The 20694-nt window shown below is 37.6% G+C and overlaps 1 protein-coding gene across 1 annotated transcript in view; it reads right to left on the bottom strand.

Moving 5' to 3' along the window:
* LOC128884964 (low affinity immunoglobulin epsilon Fc receptor-like) overlaps positions 1 to 20694 on the bottom strand; it is a 189877-nt gene that overhangs the window by 111182 nt on the left and 58001 nt on the right. Inside the window, exon 3 of the mRNA XM_054138690.1 lies at positions 11988 to 12078. Coding sequence (XP_053994665.1) covers positions 11988 to 12072 — 85 coding nt within the window. The 5' untranslated portion in view covers positions 12073 to 12078. The remainder of the gene's footprint in view (positions 1 to 11987; positions 12079 to 20694) is intronic.

Genomic DNA, 20694 nt, shown 5'->3' on the forward strand with positions numbered 1-20694 from the left:
TGAGATGGGTTGTAAGAAAGGTTAGATGAAAGTTACTTAACAATAAGATTCACTTATAAGTCAGTCAAAGCAGGTTAACTTTCTGGAATCAGGAATCAAAGCAGAAAATGTTAATTTTACATTTTTTACTTATAAATCAGATACCAATGGATTGCTTCTATTGTTGCATAATTTCCAACCAATTAAAAAAAAAAAGGGAACATACTCATGCTTCTGATAGGTAGAGCAACATAGCCAAAGACCAAACATATTATTTTCCAGGAATTCTATTGCAATAAATAAATATCTAAGTGTCTTCACATTAATATAATACTAATTATTCAAACACTTCACATAAAATAAGGCTCTCTCAGTCCCTCATATTAATTCCATCCATATCTTTAATTCACATCAAACAACTCACGTCTTTCCTTTTCTCCCACACTTGACCTATTATTCTAATAAATTTCCCAAAGATACCTTTCTTCTTTCTTCTTCTCCCAAAAGACCTCAAAACAAAGAAGTCAAGCACTGCATTCGTTTTTTGTCTGCTTTCCTCCATTTTTAGTTTCGATTATTTTCAACTCACCTTCGCACATACGAATTAGCTATCGAGTCACACCAGGAGTTCCTGATGGAAGTCCCTGCAAGACGGACCAAGCCGCTCGTACTGTCTATGATGCAATGCTAATTGCGTGATCAACGACAAAGAAGTGGAACACGCTCGACGGAAGATATGCAGCCCATGGGAAATCCGAGATATCGCCGCGTCGTTCATATTTGCATACAATGCACCGCGATGCATCGGCCAGACAATGGCTCGCCAGCCCCTTTTTTTCGTTGCAACGAGATCAAGGCGGGTAGGGAGGTGGACAGCAACGTGTTCGTGGTGGCGTAACGTAAATCATACCTCGAAATAGATTCGAGTCCCCTTCGTGGAATCCAGTGTGGGTGCCTACCATAAGCGCTAGAATGGATCCAATCTGGACTCGAATCTTATCTGAACGAGCCGCGGGATCGTTTCTATTGTGTCGGCCAATTTTGCAACATAATTACGCGACCCTCGATCCGTGGCGACTTTTTCGAAGAACGTCTAAATTCTCGTCGGTCGTCCATTTTAACCTTGATCTATGGACGCGACTTTTTAGGGTGGGATAGGACAGTGTTGCGACTAAGGTAATAACAGGGTTGATTTTGAAAATAACAGTATTTTTAAGTGTTTCTCTGTAAGAAGGATAAGTATTGTATGTATGAAAGAAATATTTTTTTTTTCAGCAAGTATATATCTGTTAATTCTATATTTAAAGATTATGTTTCCATCTCAAGATCTGATTAGATTCTATTGAAGGTAATGGCGATCTCCTGTATTTTTTTTAAGACTATGACAATTGAGGAAGGATTCTTTTGTAATATATCTATGTCTTTTTATAGTATCGTTGCGGCGGCGTGAAGATGCCGCAATATTGCGAAGTTGCATCGTCGCAGCATCTTCACGCTGCCGCTGTGAAGTGCGTTCTGAAGAGCGAGCGGAAGCGGATCGTCAGGATGTTTCGGATTCCAAGAGAACCGGCAACTTTTGAATGGGCAGAACGTCGCCAGACTTGCTATCGTACAGACGTGTTTACTAATCGAGTTGTTGTTATAGTTAATAAACGTTTTGTGTTCTTGTTCCTTTTATAAAAAACGTGTTAATTATTTAAAATGACTACTCCTCGATGTGGAACCACCCTCCGGCGCAACAGTATATTTAAGATTGAAATCTCCACTTCAAGCTTTGATCAGATTCAGTAAACTCAATCTATAAATAAAAGATAACGGATACTTCCTGTACTCTCATTTTTAACACGTATGAATTATTTGCAACAATTTCAAGAAACGCTTTACACGAGTCTTAAACGGAATGAAATTTTACGTGGGGAAACTTAATGAACATTTTTTTTTCTAGGTACTGTAATTAAAAGAAATTAAATTAAATTTTATCTGTTGAGTGCTTGAACATTCTACTACTCTGGGTAATGTTTCTAAATTAATATTTCCTTGGTTTAAATCAAGATTCTTTCCTTTGTGCGTTGCTAAAATGAATCCGTTTCTTATTCACCGCGTCTCCATTGTAATCTCCATTGTAACACCGACAATGAGTCATATCTTCTCTGAAGTCCTAGATGTCCAGTGAATATATACCCTTCGCAATGAGTAATGGGTTCAAAATTTGTGGTATAAATCACGTGAAACTAGATATCCTCGATTCAATCATTCTTAAAGTGTTTGATACAGATGCTTACAGCAAGACATTTTTGTAGACATGATCAAATTTATAATGTTTAAAAAAAGGGAATATTCAACCCGTAAATTAGAAACCATAAGTTTCAGTTTCTTTCAGCTTCAGTTTATTGCTTTTGGCCCATAAGGTTTGTGTTCCCCAATTTGACAATTCCTTCTTATCATATATAAAGCTTCGTATGTCCAGACTATGATTCTATTAAATACAAAAAGTTTTCCAAAAAGGCTTTAGGATTTTTGTGTACCATAAAAAAATATATGCTCAAGTTTTTGTATTGTTAACTCGTTAATAAAACGTTAATAAAAAATGTAGATATCAACTTCAGCAAGTAAACATAAGAGTTTATGTAAACACAAATAGAGATATTTATAATACGTTTTGTACAGTGTGTCGACGAAATGGCAGTTCATTATCATTTTCAATTATTACTTATAACTCCTTAATAAAAAATTTAAAAGCATTTCTTACTTTTGCGTGTATAACACGCTGGCAAATTTTAGCTGGAAAGAACAGGGACACTCTGTATATGAAGCAGCCACCTAACTTTGGTAAACCAGACTAAAATTACCATTTAAATAAAACAAGAGCTCCAAGAAAATGGAGAAATCAGCGATATTTCCAGAAAAAAAAAGGGAAACGCGAACGCTCCGATGAATCCCCCAGGCTCGAATTTCTATTTGCAGCGGAGCAAACACGGGGTTCGCACGATTGGCGACAGAACCGCGAAGAGACGGGGGTCCGAGGGTTGATTTTTATTCGAACAAAAAGCTTAATCGACGCTCTCGCTGGATAGGAGCAATAAAATCGCAATCGAGGCGCTACGTCGGCCGGTTCTCGCTCGGTGTGCAGGGCTCGGTAATCATTGCAATCGCGATTCGTTTGCTAAACGAATTTGCAAAGAGAATACGGCGGGGCCAATTGTTCTGCGCCGCTCGCGTTAAATACGCCGGCTAATTACCAATTAAGCGCTGTACACAAAGCTCCGTGGCGCGCGGCAGATGTTGCCGTTTTCCGTCGATCGATTCATTTACTCTCTGTACGGTCATAAATTACGGAAAAACGTTATTCGCGATTACAGCCGCGTCGATCGATGGATGGAGGACCATGGTTCTTTTTTTCCCCTCCGGATCGCCGGGAGAATAAAGGAGCACTGCGAATCGCGAATTCCTGTCGCACCCGGGACGGGATTTCAGCGGATCGAAAGCGTCTACTCGGTAATGCTCTTATCTGCTCATCTCTAACCTTCTCGTCGCTCCATTGGCGACTTGCTGGTCGACGCGTCACTTTCGATTCGTGCAACGTGCTTTAAAGCTTCAGAAAGTATTTATATAAACAGTAACGTTTAGACAAAATGAAAAAAAAAAATGACAGGAACGATCGGGGCAGAATTCTTTTCAATGTGGAAAGTCGAGTAGATATTGCTTAGGAGAATTTGGAAAAATAGAAGGTACGTTAACGGGAAGACACTGGAAAAGTCACTTGATACATATTAACACATTCGCCACCGCTAATGTGGATTCACGTCACTTCAAATTCTATTCCTGGGTTATGAAAATATTATGAAATATTTTTCATTTTATACACTACATATTTACAACAGTGATATTTCAAAACACATTTTGCAATTATTGTTTTCGTCAGTACTCGGTATTAGAAAATATCTACCGGTCGCGAATGTGTTAGTTCCAGTGAGAAACATGATGTGTTAGTTCCAGTGAGAACAAAATAAATTATAAAGTGGAGAATAATTGTAGGTGAAGAAACTAATATTTTATAAAGAGTCATAGATAACATAAACATAGATATAAAGAGTCTATGTTAGAGACACGTACAAAATAGGTAACATGAAATTTAATATTCCTACAACACGAGGCTCAATCGAACTTTGTTTATACACTACTATTAGTCAATGATGCTATTGTGTCAAGTCTGTAAAACACAGCGTAAAAGCTCATTTAAAAATAATGAATCTCCATTATACATCAATGAACTGCGGACGTTTATGCAAGGCCATATTTTCACAGATACAAAAAATGAAACTCAACTCAACTCAACTTCAACTCAAAAATTTAAATAATACGACATACATACATCAGTATTCTGTGGAAATTTTTTCGAGGTCATATTTTCATAGATACAAATAAATAGTTTAATCTCAAATGGAAGTATGTCTTATCCTCTAAATACTTATAATTTGTGTACAGACAAAATTGGTGAAGGTGATCTCAAAAATTTAAACGATACGACGGGGCAGCCACAAGAGAAACCCAATAATCTTGGAGGCAATAGAAGGTATTTTACGAGTTAACCGTCCAGAATATTTTCTGTTCATGCTTCAGTCTAACGACCGCGCGCAACAGGAGCCAATGACGCACCAACCCATACCACCAGGACTCCCGAAGGATTTCGAGACCACGGAAACTCATAAAACCTTCGAACTTGTTTCTCTTGAAAGTCGTTTCGATGCTCAGGGGTGTCCAGCGTCGGGCACTTTCGTCAAATTAAATTCCCGAAAAAGATTTGGACTGTCGTGGCGGAACGTCGTTTTACCTCGTGATTACGTATCCATCACGATGCTACGGGGTGAAATCCCATAAACGTTCCATAAACGAGTTTCATCGACTCCTGCCGCCGTCGTAAATGCTATTCAGAGTCCACTCGGATGGGAATTCCTTTTCGACGTTAACCTGAATTTCGAAAACTGGATTCGCGAGGGAAAAGACGAACGTTTAATCGAGTTTTCACGCAGCCACGCGTGAAATCGCGATGTGGTTCAGTAATGTTATAGACAAAAATTGTGTAAGTGTGGATTCTTCTAGCAATACGGTGATTTAGGTGGTAAGTGTCGCGTGATTATTCCTAATAATTATTGAAATTGATGGCTACGTGTATTGGAGTTAGAATGTCATTCTTCAGTTTAAGACGATACTATTAAGGGGGTTGAACGTATTGGGTTGTCCAGAAAGTTCGTGCAAATTTTTAAGAAAAATTCAAAGGCATATTTGATTTTTGATATATATTTATTGAATTACATAAGTACCATTTTCTTCCACAACTTTTCCACCTTTTAAGAGATGTATACGTGTTATTAGTTTTCAATCATTTCCATATATTCAGACCTGTGCCACGTACTAAAAATCGACATGGACTTTCCAGACAACCCAATATGATTGATGTATGAGAATGTGCACAAGTGCAAAAATACATAAAATATCAACAGTAATATATATGTTACATCGTTTAGAAGATGAGACATATTTTCATTTAAGTTTGTATTCTTCTTCTGTGTTTGTGAAAATATTAATTTATAAGTTGTGCATACCAGTTATGCTTATTTTGTCTTCATGTTCTATCAAATAATTACTTTATGTCGCCCTTCAATCTTAAGATTGAAACAACTCAAGGTCCCATTAACATTAGTAACAGAAAATAGAGACGTACCTGACGTTTTCAAACCAACGCTGCATTGCACATTAAATGTGATAAGATATTTGTGGTCGGACTGGAATGCCAGAAAAAAAAAAGAACAAAAAAACATCGAGTGGCTTCCACTTTGCGCGGATTTTCATTTCAATAGCAGGATTATACGGATGGTACGGGCTTTGTAAATAAATAGACCGATCCTCCGCGGCGATACGGATCACTCCTGGACGTTGGTCGAATTAAAATACAGGGTTTCCATTTGGGGAACGGGGATTTCAATTAGAACAAGACTTTCAGTTCCCACTCCGCGAAAAATAAAGTGAGTAGCAATTTCCCAGAGACGATGCGCTATCCAGTTAAAGGGAAACCTCGTGTTCGATTTCCAGCTTAATTACTTCTTTTCATAGCCGATTGCTCGTTGCACGTCGCTAGTCGGCTGTAATGAGCTTCTGGATGCGTTATGTCGGCGGGAAATATTTTTTGTTCCCCAGCTGGAGTCGCGTTTGTTCCGCGAGATCAAGCAAACCCTTTACTAGGAGGAAGCAGTTTCTTCGAGCGGCTGTCGTTTGCGTTTCAATCGACGCGTTCTCAGTTCGCCATCGTACTCCGCGGAAACAAATTTGCTCTCCCTTTATCCGCTACTTTGAACTCTCGAAACGTTTCGGAACGGTATTAAAAAGGAAGTTAAAGTCTTTGTGCTGCCTCTTAGTCGATCGTTTTCTCGTCGATATTGCGATTTGGGACGATTATGAGGTCGGGGAATTTTTATTCATTGGAGGACTTGGTAATGTTAATTTTGTTTGAAATTTATTGGGGAAGTAGGAATGAACTCGATATTATAAGGAATAGTTTAACTTGTACTGTTAGGAATATGTAGATATATACATAGATAGATAGATAGATTTAAAAAATGGCAAAATAATTAGAATTAATATTAAAGTTTACCTTTGTTGATGTTCTAGACGCAATTTTGTCAAATCTGTTTTATCAAACAGTGGCAATCTAGAGTTTCATTTAGAGGCCACACTAGAGTTCCTCTTAAGACAAAATTTGTTCCAATTCACCTATACTCTGATTGCACAGACTATTTTAGTTACCATAATTCTATTACTTTTACTTCAAATGTCATGTCCAATTCCCTAAGAATTTTTTAAAATTTATTTCGTTTTCTCAAACTTTGAAACACTATATAATGTTTTTTTACCGTTCTAGAAATTCCATATATTTTAGATAACACTCTATCCCTCTATAGAACCGAATAGATCAAATTTGCACAAATTCTAATTAATTTTCAATCTAAATGCATAATTACATATTTCGACCTCTAATACATTTGCGTGAATGTTTCCAAGGAACGAAACAACCCCCCCAAAATAAAAGTTCTCCCCCGAAACAGAAGCTTCTCCAATCCCTGGAGCTTCAAACTGTCCCTCTCCCAGAAAAAAAAAAAACGATAACCTTTTCCCCCAAACACCAACTGCACGCGAACTTCCATAAAAGTCAGTATATTTCGCCGAAACTCCTCTCAGGCTTATTTTCATCGATACCGGATCGCCGTGAAAAAAAAAAAGTAATCCCGAGCGGAGGTTAGGTCCCGTCATATTTCCTAAAAGTAACAATCGCCGTTCCCCGATGGTGACGGATTTTTCCGCTTACGTGGCCGCACTTAATTTGGCCCCCTTTCGCTATCCGTTCGTCTTGTCCGCGGTAAAAGCCGACGCGGGAATCGGGAGTGAACTTTTCAATCTCGTGGTGGATTCTTGGCTTCCAATCTGCTCCCAATATCACGGGGTATTCGTCGGGCTTTTGAGTGTTCCGGGGGAGTGAATTCCAAAGCCCCTCGATTTCGGTGCGTCGAGTTTATCGAGCGGATAGAGAATCTCATCCGTGTACATACGTCCCCATATGTGCCATGGCCTATGTACGCGCGAGAGCTAGAACTGCGCCTGGGTCTTATCGGGAATTATTGACGAACGAAAATTTCATGGGCGAAACTTTGCTCCGCAGACCTGGGCCACCTCGTCCAGGTGTTGTAAATTCATTCACGAGAACGGCGTGGGGAGGAAAGGATGGACCGTGACCATAAAATAGGAGACTCTCGATGTGGACCGTTATTTAATGTGCGAAGTATCCATAAGTTGTGGATTAGTTTAGAAGTTGGACTTTCAGCGATTTATCGACAATTTCAGCTCTTTTTCAGATGTCATTTGAAAACCTACGAATAGATTCAATGAAAAATTATATTGTAATGATGATGTGCGGAGAGAAAAAATCTTAATTTTGGAATATCTAAATCGTATTATTAGCTTAAATTATAATGATGATGTTATTTCTCGTAGAACAGAAAAATCTTGTATAAATTAAAAATAAGTAACGAATACATCTTGTATATATTATCTAAAACATAATAGATCGATGGGAAACAGTGAGTCAATGCTTACAAATCGGTCATGAGACACTGAATTATGGTATATCCAAATCATACTATTAATCTGAATTGTAGTGATAATAATGCTACTCCTCGTAGAACAGAAAAATCTTGTACAAATTAAAAATAAGTAAGGAATATATCTTGAGTATATTATTTAAAACATACTGGATCGGTGGAAAAGAGCAGGTCTACGCTTACAAACTGCGATGTAAGTAGAAATATGAAGCAATGGTCAGACACGGTGACAACATTCTACTGAATCGCGCAGACAACATTCTACTGAATCGCGCAGACAACAGAACATTCTTTCTACTGCTCTTCTCAAATAAAGAGCTAGGTATGAAAAATTAGTATTCTACATTTTTTATCTGTTTTTGCGAATTATTTTTCTTTCGATAGTAGAACGATTTGTAGCGTATTCAATTGCAAGAGGTATGATTGATTGATTTTTATACATTGCAGATACGGTACATTGAAACTGCTGAATAAAAACGAAAAATGTTCAAAGAGTTATTTTTCTTGGGAAATTCGTATCTTTCTACTACTATTCTTGATCCTTCACTAAAAATAATTGATCGATACCTATCTATCTGATGCAATGGAATAAAAGTATACAAAAAAAATGACCATGGCAAACCAAGTTTTATCTGTATTTCTGAAATAAATAATAGAGATATCCAAAATGTTTTTCAATCTTAATTTAATTCTGCAACTAAAAATTTAATAACGTCAGTCTTCGATTCAATAATATACATATTATTTAATGAATTTGCACCTAATTACCATGTTGGAGGAATTACCATTCTCAATTATATACTATAATATAATATTAACACGATTACGAAATCTGAACAGGATATTTCAGTAACTTTGTTACAAAATACCTCCTCCAATGTAATAATAACATCAAAATGTTTTTTGTTATTATACTTCTTTCCGCGATGTTGTGAAACGATAACTTTCGAACCTTTCCTAGTAGATGAACAGGATTATAACTCAGGAATCTGAAACTCAATTACTGGAAAATACGTGATTATAAAGTTGCCATCGACCTGAATAACTTTTACTTGCAACTGTTCTCAGATCAATGGACGCGTCGAAAGTTGCTGGAAAGTATGGCGACCATCATATCGAGGGGCAAAGTGCGTCTGACTATAAGCAATGGCACCGTAATGGTCCATTCCCCTCTCTGTTACACTCCATTACTCCATCCTCACACTTCAGTAGTATAACTCAATCATATTTCAACGTACTCTCCCGTTCCCTGATATCTGGGTTATTTCGAATGAAGACTGTTCGAATTAACGAGTACTTTTATGAAACGTGTACGTCTGCCAACAATTTCATTTAAATTTATCGCTTGTATAATTCATTCTAAAAGGGTTGCAAAGCATACTGTGTTAAAAATAATAAGATTCTTTGATAAGTAAATTTTTATGGAGAAAGGTGCGCGAAAATGATATTATTTGTGAATTATTTCTTAAAAATAATTGTAGTCCTCGATGTGTAAATTAATTGGCATTGATAGCAATTTGTTTAAGAAATACATTTTTAATGACACGTGTATTTTAACGACTCGTATATGTCAATGTCCATTAAGACGCGATGATTGTAAATAAAGGGGTTGAACGAATTCCCACGGAATTAGAAATATTTGAAATTATTCCAAGCGTTGAATCCATCTCTCTGGCATGATGCTGACTAAACTATTCGCACAGTTATGCACGCTCTCCGCTTTATCTCTTTGACATGAACATTTCAAACTCACCCACTCTCTTTAAACATGACCTTTCCTACATAATACGGTATAAGTATTCTCTTTAAGCAGAAATTCAGCAAAATAGTAATGATATGATTTTGCACTACACGTTCGTACTTTCGAAAGTTCATGTTCGTTAAGTGAAAATGGTAATACGATGGAAACGTGGATAACCTATATACCACGTATGAATGAACAATGATTTTAATAATAAAATAACTACTAATATAATATACTACGTATATTTAGTTTATCCACATTCGCCACTTTTAATAATTACAATTTGGCGTAAGAGAACCTAGTTTTAATATGACAGGAATCCTAGAAGGGTGCTACGAAAATTAATTTGCATAATTAGACTCCTGTCTAATTAATTAAATCTGCCTTGCAAAATCGTTTAGATACATCACGCTACGTTGCAATCATATAATGCTGAACTGATTAATACATACCTACAGTAGTTTTATTCATAAGCTAACATAATTTTGCAGAAATTAGCATATGATAAGGTTTTTACGATTAGAACGACTTATGGCATGTAAGGTAGACGATTTTAGGAGGAAAATTTAATTAATAAGTCAAGAGTTTCATTATGTAAGTTAATTATCGTACCACCATTTTAAAATTCATGTTATATTATAATTAAGTTTTCCTATTTAAAAACACAATTCTATTATAATTCTATTCCATATTGGAATTATAATTTTATCTTCTAAAAAAGGAATTCATTTCATTTATTAAACTGTCACGATTCTTTCAATTATTGTGAAAATTGTGAAAATTAGGCTATCGAGCTCAATTTTCTGCATTCCGTATTGGTTATCCAATATCTAAGACAGAATTTAATTAATTAAAAAGATGATATATTCTTAGACTGAACATTTTTATTAATCTGTCATTAGAACAAGTACTATTCGTTTCAAATCTATTTTTGTTCAGTTCCAACATTTTAGATACAATCAATTGATACATTGTCTTTAACTTCAAACTAAAAATCTGAAATTTATCTCTTCTGCGAATTTGTTTGTCCATTAATCATTCCAACTGCGAACTCGACGATTCGAGACGCAGCGTTAATTAACAGAATCAGTTAATTGAATTTCGCTATCCAATTGTTCGTAATTTTTGAAAATGGCTTCCGGTAAGGAGTTTCGACGTTGAACACGAAAACGAGACTGCGGGGAAGGCGAACGTTGTAACTCTTATTGGCGGAGAGACACGTGGCTCTAATTAACTTCGTGTCGTCTCCAGGGATTTAATCCCGTGGAAAACCGTTTCGGCGACCGAGCAGTGGAAAATGTTAGGACTCTGCATCTTTCGTAATGTCGTGGAACCGCTCTTGAGCAAAATTGAAGGTGCCCGAAGTGAAGTGCCTCGAATGGCACGTGAATTCTCACGACGGCGACGAAATTTGTCGACTTTGCTCGTCCGGAAAATACGAATTCTTATCCCCCTATCTTTACGTTCTTTATTCTTCCTCTTGTCTGGCTGAATTATGGTAATACTCGCCGAAATAATTTTTTGGTACATACACGTCGGACCAAATCTCTACTGCGGCGCGGTTCACGCGTATACTCGTCGTGTAAAATAAAAAAAATTACCATTGACTATAAAAACTCGACATTTCTATAAAATGTAATAAGAATATTATTCGGTGGTGTGTTTCCTTTATATTACCAAAACTGCTATGTATTTTATATGCATGGGGAAACATTTCCCAAATTTTATACCGGCTACTAAGGAGTCAAGATATTGGTATATGACCTGCGAAGTGCTACTTTGTGTGCTATCATGCTTAGAAAAATATCACACTTAAATAAATTGAAATTTTTATAATTATTTTCTGTTTTCAATTTTTCTTGTTCGTATATTTTATTATTTTTTGACAATTTTCAAGCTTTTAGTAAAAATAACACATTCAGAAACGAATTGTTAATTTTCTTGTTAAATAAAATTATTTAAAATTTACAATGGAGCTATTTGCCCTGCGTTCGATGTGTATATACTCGTAATTGCTTAATTCTAACTTGGCACTCTGTGGAGATCTTTTAAAACTAAATTCCGCGGTTAACAGGTTAATTGGATATTATTTCAAGAGAGATGTTGTCACTCACTTATGTTCTTTTCCCTGTACTGCGCCAATGTATCACCAACCAGGCAGGCGAGCGTCAACCACACGACAAAATCACGTTTTCCCATTTCGACCTGCAAGCAAATGGTAAAAGTTACCTGAAACATGTTCGGCGAATACAGAAAGTGTCAGGGAATGTAATAAATAGAGAGGTCAGAGACCTCAGCCTCGCATAGGTACATTTTTATTTACGATTGGAGTATTGTTTTGAGCCATCTATTAAACTAAAAAGATTACAGTAGATAAGTCAGAATATAATAATATCTATTATTCATTATTTACTGCGATAACATAGAAATATAATAGTCTTTCCTCCTTCTGTCCTTCGATCAAGTTTTTATATTACAATAAATAACCATGTATTGTAGGTCAGTGAACTCGTCTGAAAATTAGAATTCGTAATACCCAAGAAAAATTCTATTTGTCCATTCATAAAAATAGGGATAACTTTGACACACCCTCGGTATCAGGACGAAAATAAAAAAATAGCTTCATTTTCGAGGTCACTTCGAATTTTCTAACTATTACCTAAATGGTCTTCTGTAATATCGATAGTTTGAGTACTATCGTTCTGTAACAGGTTAGCTGTCCCACCTTATATAGTTTCACTAAACACACAGCGTTCTCAATGATCACCAAGTACTACATGGCCTGACGCGGCGAGGTTCGCGTTGCAACGAGAAAACAAAAGCAGCGACCGATCCACGCCCCCAATTCACCAGCGATCGGATCGGTTGCTATCGCAGGTTAGTATTAACAGGCCGTGCGCGAAATGGTTGGCAATCATCGATAGTCCTCTACAGTAATCGATCGCCATAACGCTTTCACGTCATTGACAACTGTCGAGCGTCGAAGCTGTCAGGAGTCAAAAGCGACCCGATTCGACGTGATCCCGTCCTCCAATTACTGGTCTCGATTGGCCGTTCATTATTGCGAAGGATGCACCGTCGCGTCATTCCCTGTCTCGTCTCGTCCTGTCACGTAGGTCGAGTCCACCTGACGCGAGTCTCCGAAGACGCCGCTGGGACGAAGCGCAAAGTGCCATCTTAGATGGCTGGCTCGAACTTCGGCCATTTAATCTAATTAACCGGATCCTCGCCCCGACCGATTAGGCGGAGTAGTGTGAATCGACCGTTTCGATCCCTGTCAGAGTCAGGGACAGCATTCGACTTATTAGACATCCCTGTACGTCGATGGGGCAGCTTTGATTAGGGAGTTTAGAGTCGCTAAATTTCAGTTTGACAAATTGGGAAATCTGGTGTTTTGAATAGAATGACTGCGAAGTCGGGACTGGTTAGTTTTCACCATGAGAACTTAGGAAAACTTGTGTTTAGGACGCGTGAGTTTTGAATAGTTTGACCGAGAAGTCTGGACTTGTTAGTCTTCAGGATAAAAAAATTGGGAAAACTTGTGCTAGTGATGTGTGTGAGCTTTGAATATTTTGCCTGTCTCGATGGGCTTCAAGAAGAAAAATTGTGTTTAGGACGCGTGAGTTTTGAATAGTTTGACCGAGAAGTCTGGACTTGTTAGTCTTCGGCATGAAAAATAGGGAAAACTTGTGCTAGCGATGTGTGTGAACTTTGAATATTTTGCCTGTTTCGATGGGCTTCAAGAAGAAAAATTAGGAAAATTCGCGTTTAGGTTCAGATAAAGGAATACCAATACATTAGCGACAATTTACAGTGTTATAAAGAAGTTCTTAATGAGAGAACTTAATACATCAATTAAAATCGCCCAACAGTATTACATTTCCATGTTAATAAATTACCAATGACTGCCATGTTGTATTAAAATTTCTACCTAAAGAACTGAATTGATTAGTACAAATAAAATAACAGTATTAAATTTCCACTCCCATAAATTACTAAAAGTGGTACTAAAGTTTGTAGCAAAGGAACAAAACGCACCACTGGGAACCACCCAACGTTGTTAAATTTCCACGTCAATAAATTACCTCTAATTTTGACCATCCTGTTGTACTAAAATTTCTAACGAAAGAATATCAGTTTAAATCTCTCAACGGTAATAAATTTTCACTCCTATAAATTATCAGTAATTTTGACCACCCTGATGTACAAAAATGTCCAACAAAAAAACCCCAATGGACTAGTTGAAATGCACCAACAACGTTAAATTTTCACTTCGATGAATTGCCAATAATTGTACCAAAGTTTCTAGCAAAGGAACAAAACGTACCAGCGGAAATCAGTCGTCAATGTTGAATTTCGACGCGTCGCGCGTAGCTGGAAAATAGAGAAATAAAGTAACGCGTGACGGATCGCGAAGGATGTGACAGCGAGGAAGATTTGCGACGATCCACGCATTTCCAGCAAAAATCCGCGAAAGCGTTCGTAATGGCGAGAAGTCACGCGCGGGCGTTGCGCGAGGCGGATTATGCAACGCCAATAACAATTTCCCGCGCGTCTCTCGAGCATCGTTCATGAAATTTTCACGAGCTAAAGGCATCCTTTCGTATCCGTTAGATCGCAGAAGCGCGCCGTTTCCGGCTGTGGAATCTCGTTAATTTCGCGGATAAAGAGCCGTCGCGCGGACGAAACTTTCCTCTTACGCTTTGCGCCGGATCATATTCATGGAAACTGGCGCAAAGGTCTTGAATGCTCCGCGTGCGCGGAGCTTTCCACGCTCTCGGCACGGCGCGGCAAACGAAACTCTATCCATTCCCCAGACCCTCTCCGTCATGCTTCGAAATCCTCAAAGAAATATTTCATAATATCCCGGTCGACCTATTCCACCTGCGACTCGATTATATCCTGCCAACATTTCAGGTGATGCTGTCTGAATCGCCCTTCACCTCGATTCCTTGGGGAATGCGACGCTTTAACCCTCCCAGTGCCAGACCGATATTCTTAGACCTACGTACCAATCGAATTTGTTGTTTTTAAAATCACTCAAGATTTGGCGTGGTACTTCTTTAACTTCAAGTTTCTTATAAAACGTTTCAATCTAATTACTCGTGATAAAGGTGACATTTTGAATAAGAATTTCTGATTAAAACAATGTGGATTTATATACTATGGATACACACTCCTACAATATTTAATTCCATTAGATTTTTTAGAAACAATAAGTATTTTACGTCTCTAATTTCATGCAATTTCTGGGGTCATATGCAGAGAGAGGGTTTTTTGGTTAACTCGATCCAAGTTTTAAGATACACGGTGTTTTATTAAATTAAACATTTCCTAAAAATCAGATGAAAAGCAATAACAATAGAAAATAAGATGAAAGAACGAAAGGGTCAATGGAAAAACCCCGTTTTGCAACATGACCTTAATTTTTCGAGTCGTTATAAATATTCTAACATACCAACAGCCACTAAACTTGAAAATAACAATTCATAATTGAATATTCCAACTAGTGTTCCTTCAGTTCCTGAAATTAAATAATAATTAAATAGTAATTCGATGCAAATTCGAATTTTTGAATCTATTACACGATCTATCGTCTCTCAGTAAATTAAATAAATGGGAATGGTTATTCGGATGGTACAATGGCATTAAAATTGAAGAATCCACAGACCCAAAATTATTTGTTCAAAGTTAAACTATTGGATGAGACCCGTGAAGTTGGGTCGATGGGTTCACGGTTCACGGGCGCTTTGGCAATATCCGTCACGGTTCACTCGCTCTTATTTCACGAGCTAGCGGGTCTGGTGTTGATCATGTCCGAAGAATGGACGACCCTTGCAACGTAGCCTATATCTCTCGCCGTGGCTTATCCCTTTGCTCTCTCCGGGAAATCCTCTGAACGAGCTGCGCGAAAGTTTCTATTTTTCCCGCAGGGAAAACATCGTCTGACGCTTGGCGCGACGTCCTTTGGGAGGATCATGTCCTTTCCCGAGGACACGTACGCGAACCAACGACGGCGTGGACGAACTCGAGACGACAGCTGCACTCGAAGCTGGCTCGTTCCATGCCAAATCCGACACTTTTTGGAGTAGCGTTCCAGATTTTTCTGAAATTGAGGTATAACGTGGTTGCTGGTGGCATTTAAATGTATTACGAAGGTCTTTTCAATAATTCGAGAATTGTTGGTCTCAGAGATAGCTGAATAACGGTGCTAATGTTTACGATTAATTATTGGTGCAAATTGTAACTGTTGAAATAATTCTGTTGATTATTGCCTAATGATGAAAAAATTGAGAAGTGTTCAAATAATTTAATTTATTTGAGATTGAGATTGTTCTGAAATTGAGGTATATGGAAGAACTTTTCAATATTTTAAGTATTGTTTGTCTCACAACTGGTAGAGGATTGATGCCAATTTTTTGCAGTGAATAATAAGCATTACTAATAACTCTTGTGTTTTGGAATCGGGTGATTCCGGCGGCTGGGACTACCTTGTATGAAGGTTGGAGGTCGAGGTTGTGGAAACCGATATTTAGGATGAAGATTAAATGAGATGAACTCCTTGGGTGTATTCGCACAAGAAGCACACGTGTATCACAAACACAACAGTTCTTTAATGTTGGTTACAATTGTCTTGCACCGATCGTTATTGATATTACAATTGAGCGGTGCTCGTTAACTTGGCGCAAAACACTGTGACACGGAAACTCGGATTTTGGCTTCGTCTGGTCAATATCGCATGTTGCGAACAAAACAATAACGGTCTTGTTGCCGCGACGGTTATCCTAACACTGCCAAACGCGTCGAGTTTCGGAGAGAAAAAAACGGGTCGCTGATCGAACACGTTCACCGATTGGTAATCGATAGATTACGTATTGGGAGAGGTAACAGGTGCGGACATGATTAATTAAATGCCCTGACTCCTTCTCAAATTCACTCTGATTCCCAAACATCTTGAAATAGTTACAATGGTTGGTCCAATGCATTCTCACTAAGTCACCAATAAAAATTAGAAAACATCTTTCTATAGACAATCTAATATTACTAAATAATTCAGTACACCTAAACTTTTGAAAAATCTGAAACGTCAGTCATAAAAGTGTCTTTTTTAGGGTGGAATGACCCGATGGAAGCGCTCCATCGAGGATCCTTCGGAGTTTCATCGATCATTGCTCCAAACCCAATCTGGCGTGAGCCTGGCCACTCGCACGTATCTCGTTTCACGGTTAGCCGGATCTAAAATGTCCTCCTAGCCCTTTTCATCGGCGGCTCGTCGTCCTCCGCGCGGGGGGACCTTGATCTGAGACGCGAGTAAAGTGGGGACAGTGGCGTCGTTGAAGGCAAACAGGATGCGTTTCGATTTTGGCGCCGATTGATCGACGGATGCCGTAGCTGGTTCTACGTTTCACCTGCGGAAAATTATGTTGCGTTATGAAGTCGAGCGAAGGACGTTTAAATAGAAGGTCTTCTGGCAGTCGAGGAAGGAATGACAAGGAACATTGCTCAACTGTGCATGCTCCTCGTTATTATGGTTAATTAACTAATTAAAAAGCAAGGATGTTTGATATCGAAGAGGTCCAGGACTTTGAGGTTGAATCATATAATGATTAGGCAAATTATTAATTACACATATCAGATTATTAATTAGAAGTTATTCTTGAAGCTATTCTACTCATTAAAATGGTAACGAGATGAATAGGTATATGAATTTTATCTAAAAATACATATAATAAAATTTGTATACGCATTATCTTTTTCTCATAATGTGATATTGGATTGAGTTTCAAGAGTCGTCGTAACAAGTCTTCATGATATTATAAACGCGACTCTAGTTGTTCATGGAAAGTTCAAATTGAATTTGTCACCTTTCGGATAAAAACATTTCAAGGAAGATCGTAGATATTTCACAGTAACCAGAATTACACAACTTCCTGTTGTTTCTTGTCCTCGTATTACTGCAAGTTGCTATAATTACAAACTTCAACGTATTTGTAAATGCAACAGTTTTGGTGACAAGAGAAACTTTCGCTGGAAGAACACAGGGAATGCTTGTAGTTTGTAAGGGGACTTGTTGATACCAGAAAAGCCGAAGGAAACTCCCGGAAAACTTCGTTGACTTCTTGAAGAACTCCCAACAGCATCGACTTTTAGTTTCGATATTTTACACGAAGTAGAGCAGAAAAGTTGGATTTGGGTATCTAAATCTTGTTAGACAAGTTCTCCGATCACTTCCTCAAGGAGCTGGAGGCGATGTACAGGGTGAACTCGAAGTCCTACTTTACAATTTACCATGTATTCTGCGACTCGAGCATTAAAAAAGTGTTCTAATGAACGCGAGTCCATCAATTATTTGCATTTTAAGTCGGTTTAATATTCAAGTTTTCTTTGATACATTATGTCATTGATTTATATTTTTGGCTAAATTTTTTTATAAGTATAACGTTGAAGACAATTTGTATAGATTATTGCAATTACTGGTGAAGGAAATTCATTTATTTTAAATATATTGTAGATATATTACAATTTTACTACTGTTCACAAGCACAACAATTTCGGACATACGTATAACATCAATAGAATTTGAAATACCATGAGCATGCTTTACATCTTCATTTTGGTGCAACCCTTAATGTCATACGCAGGTTGATTTATAAAACAAGGAAGGCTGGATTATACAAATTCTTTTTATTTGAACAAGTAGTACATAAAGAAATTCTGTCACACTAGTGATAAGTATGGTCATAAGTAAATACAAAATAAAGATTATACCGTATGCAGTATATATCTCATAAAATAATATCGAATATTAATATTCCATTTTTTACAAGAATATATGAGCCATATATATTATATATATATATGAGCTTTTCATTGCACAAATTGATTAACTCCATAAAACAAAAAGTTGAAAAATACGATGAAATAATGTACATTGTTTTTTAAAATTCCCTTTATAATATAAATTTACATAAACATTGTAGAATGCATAAATACACATGTCATCTAATGGTATATAAAATTAATAAGTAAGAATAGCCAAAAAATAATCGACAGTAATGTTACAATTTTTATGTGACTGGTGGAGTCAATGTGCAGTGAACGGCTCATATAGAAATTATATTTAACGCTTTGCACTCGGATGTCATCTATGAGGGGACATCGTAGGTCTAACAAATTTTGTTAGTGTCGTGATAACTTAGTGATAAAGGATTTATGTTTGCAGTGGTGTCAACGCTCCAAGAAAGCTATAAGAATTTATAATCAAGTCTAATAATACCAAAAAAGACACGTTTCCAAAGTTAGACTATTTCATGTAATGCGATTCTCGTTCGCACATTTTGCAAAGAGATGGTGTGGAGTACGAAGAGTTAAAATAGAATACTATAAAACCGAAGTCTTCCCTACAAGAACTAGCGTACCAACGTCATTTTTCAATTTCCTCTACAATTAAATATTTCCCCACTCGAAAATCAGGTCATACATAACAAAAAAATTATATTGTAATGATGATGTGCGCAGAGGGAAAATCTTAATGGTCATGAGAAACTGAATTTTGGAATATCTAAATCGTATTATTAACTTAAATTATAATGACGATGTTACTTCTCGTAGAACCGAAAAATCTTGTATAAATTAAAAATAAGTAACGAACACATCTTGAATACATTATCTAAAACATAATAGATCGATGGGAAACAGTAAGTCAATGCTTACAAACCGGTCATGAGACACTGAATTATGGTATATCCAAATCATATACTATTAATCTGAATTGTAGTGATAATAATTCTACTCCTTGTAGAACAGAAAAATCTTGTACAAATCAAAAATAAGAAAGGAATATATCTTGAATATATTATTTAAAACATACTAGATCGGTCGAGAAGTCTGCGCTTACAAACTGCAATGCAAGTAGAAATATGAAGCAATGGTCAGACATAAAAAAAAAGTCTCCCCCAAATAACGTTTCCTATTTTTCCACAAAAAATATCACGCAGAAAGGACCAACCTCTCTGTATTCCCGTTCCTCGAGCTGGAAATCTCCGAATTATCGAAGCGAGAACTAACAGGGCTTTTGCGCGCGCGAGATGTTCATTTCTCAAAATGTCCTCGAGGCGCACGAGAACGAAGTCGCTGACCAGCGAGCAGAAACGAGAAACATTGGAGGAGCTCGCGACCAACGGTGTGCGAACTCTTGCCTCTCGCGTTGAACGAGAAGGAGGAAGGAAAAATGCGGAGGTGGCGCGACGGGGGGGAGGACGCACGGATTTGCGAGGGAATTTCCGGTAGCTTCCCAGCCACATCCGACCGAGTGATAATTAGGGCTGTTCGTCACGGAACCGGCAAGCCAGGGAAAGGCAGGCCAAGCTTTCCACAAGAAAGCCCGCTGATCGAACAAACTTCCTCGCTAAGTAGCTCTCCAGAGATTAAACCGGCTGCTCTATTCACTGGCCAGATATTCACTTCCATCCGGAGCTCGGGGATGGTCTTGGACTTTGCTAACTTGGCTAATGATATTTATGTACAGCAATCGCAAACGATTTCGAGACCGCTCGAGCGCCGATGGCGAGCTATCGCTGAGATTTCGACTAATCTTTCTTGTAATTGGTCCCTAGCTGGACCTCCGTGCTCCTCGAGTAAGGGACATTTCAGACTTGAAGCGTTAAAGAGATTAAAGGGGAAGAATGTAATTAGATTTGTGAAAGTTTGTCTTCTGTAATATGTGAAGGATTGACAGTTATAGTTGTCGGGTAAATTAGTTATTCGAATTTGAAGCTGTGTAGGGATTAAGAGGAATGAATAAAAGAATTTAATTAGATT

This window comes from Hylaeus volcanicus, chromosome 2, assembly GCF_026283585.1.
Source record: "Hylaeus volcanicus isolate JK05 chromosome 2, UHH_iyHylVolc1.0_haploid, whole genome shotgun sequence".
NCBI lineage: Eukaryota > Metazoa > Arthropoda > Insecta > Hymenoptera > Colletidae > Hylaeus > Hylaeus volcanicus.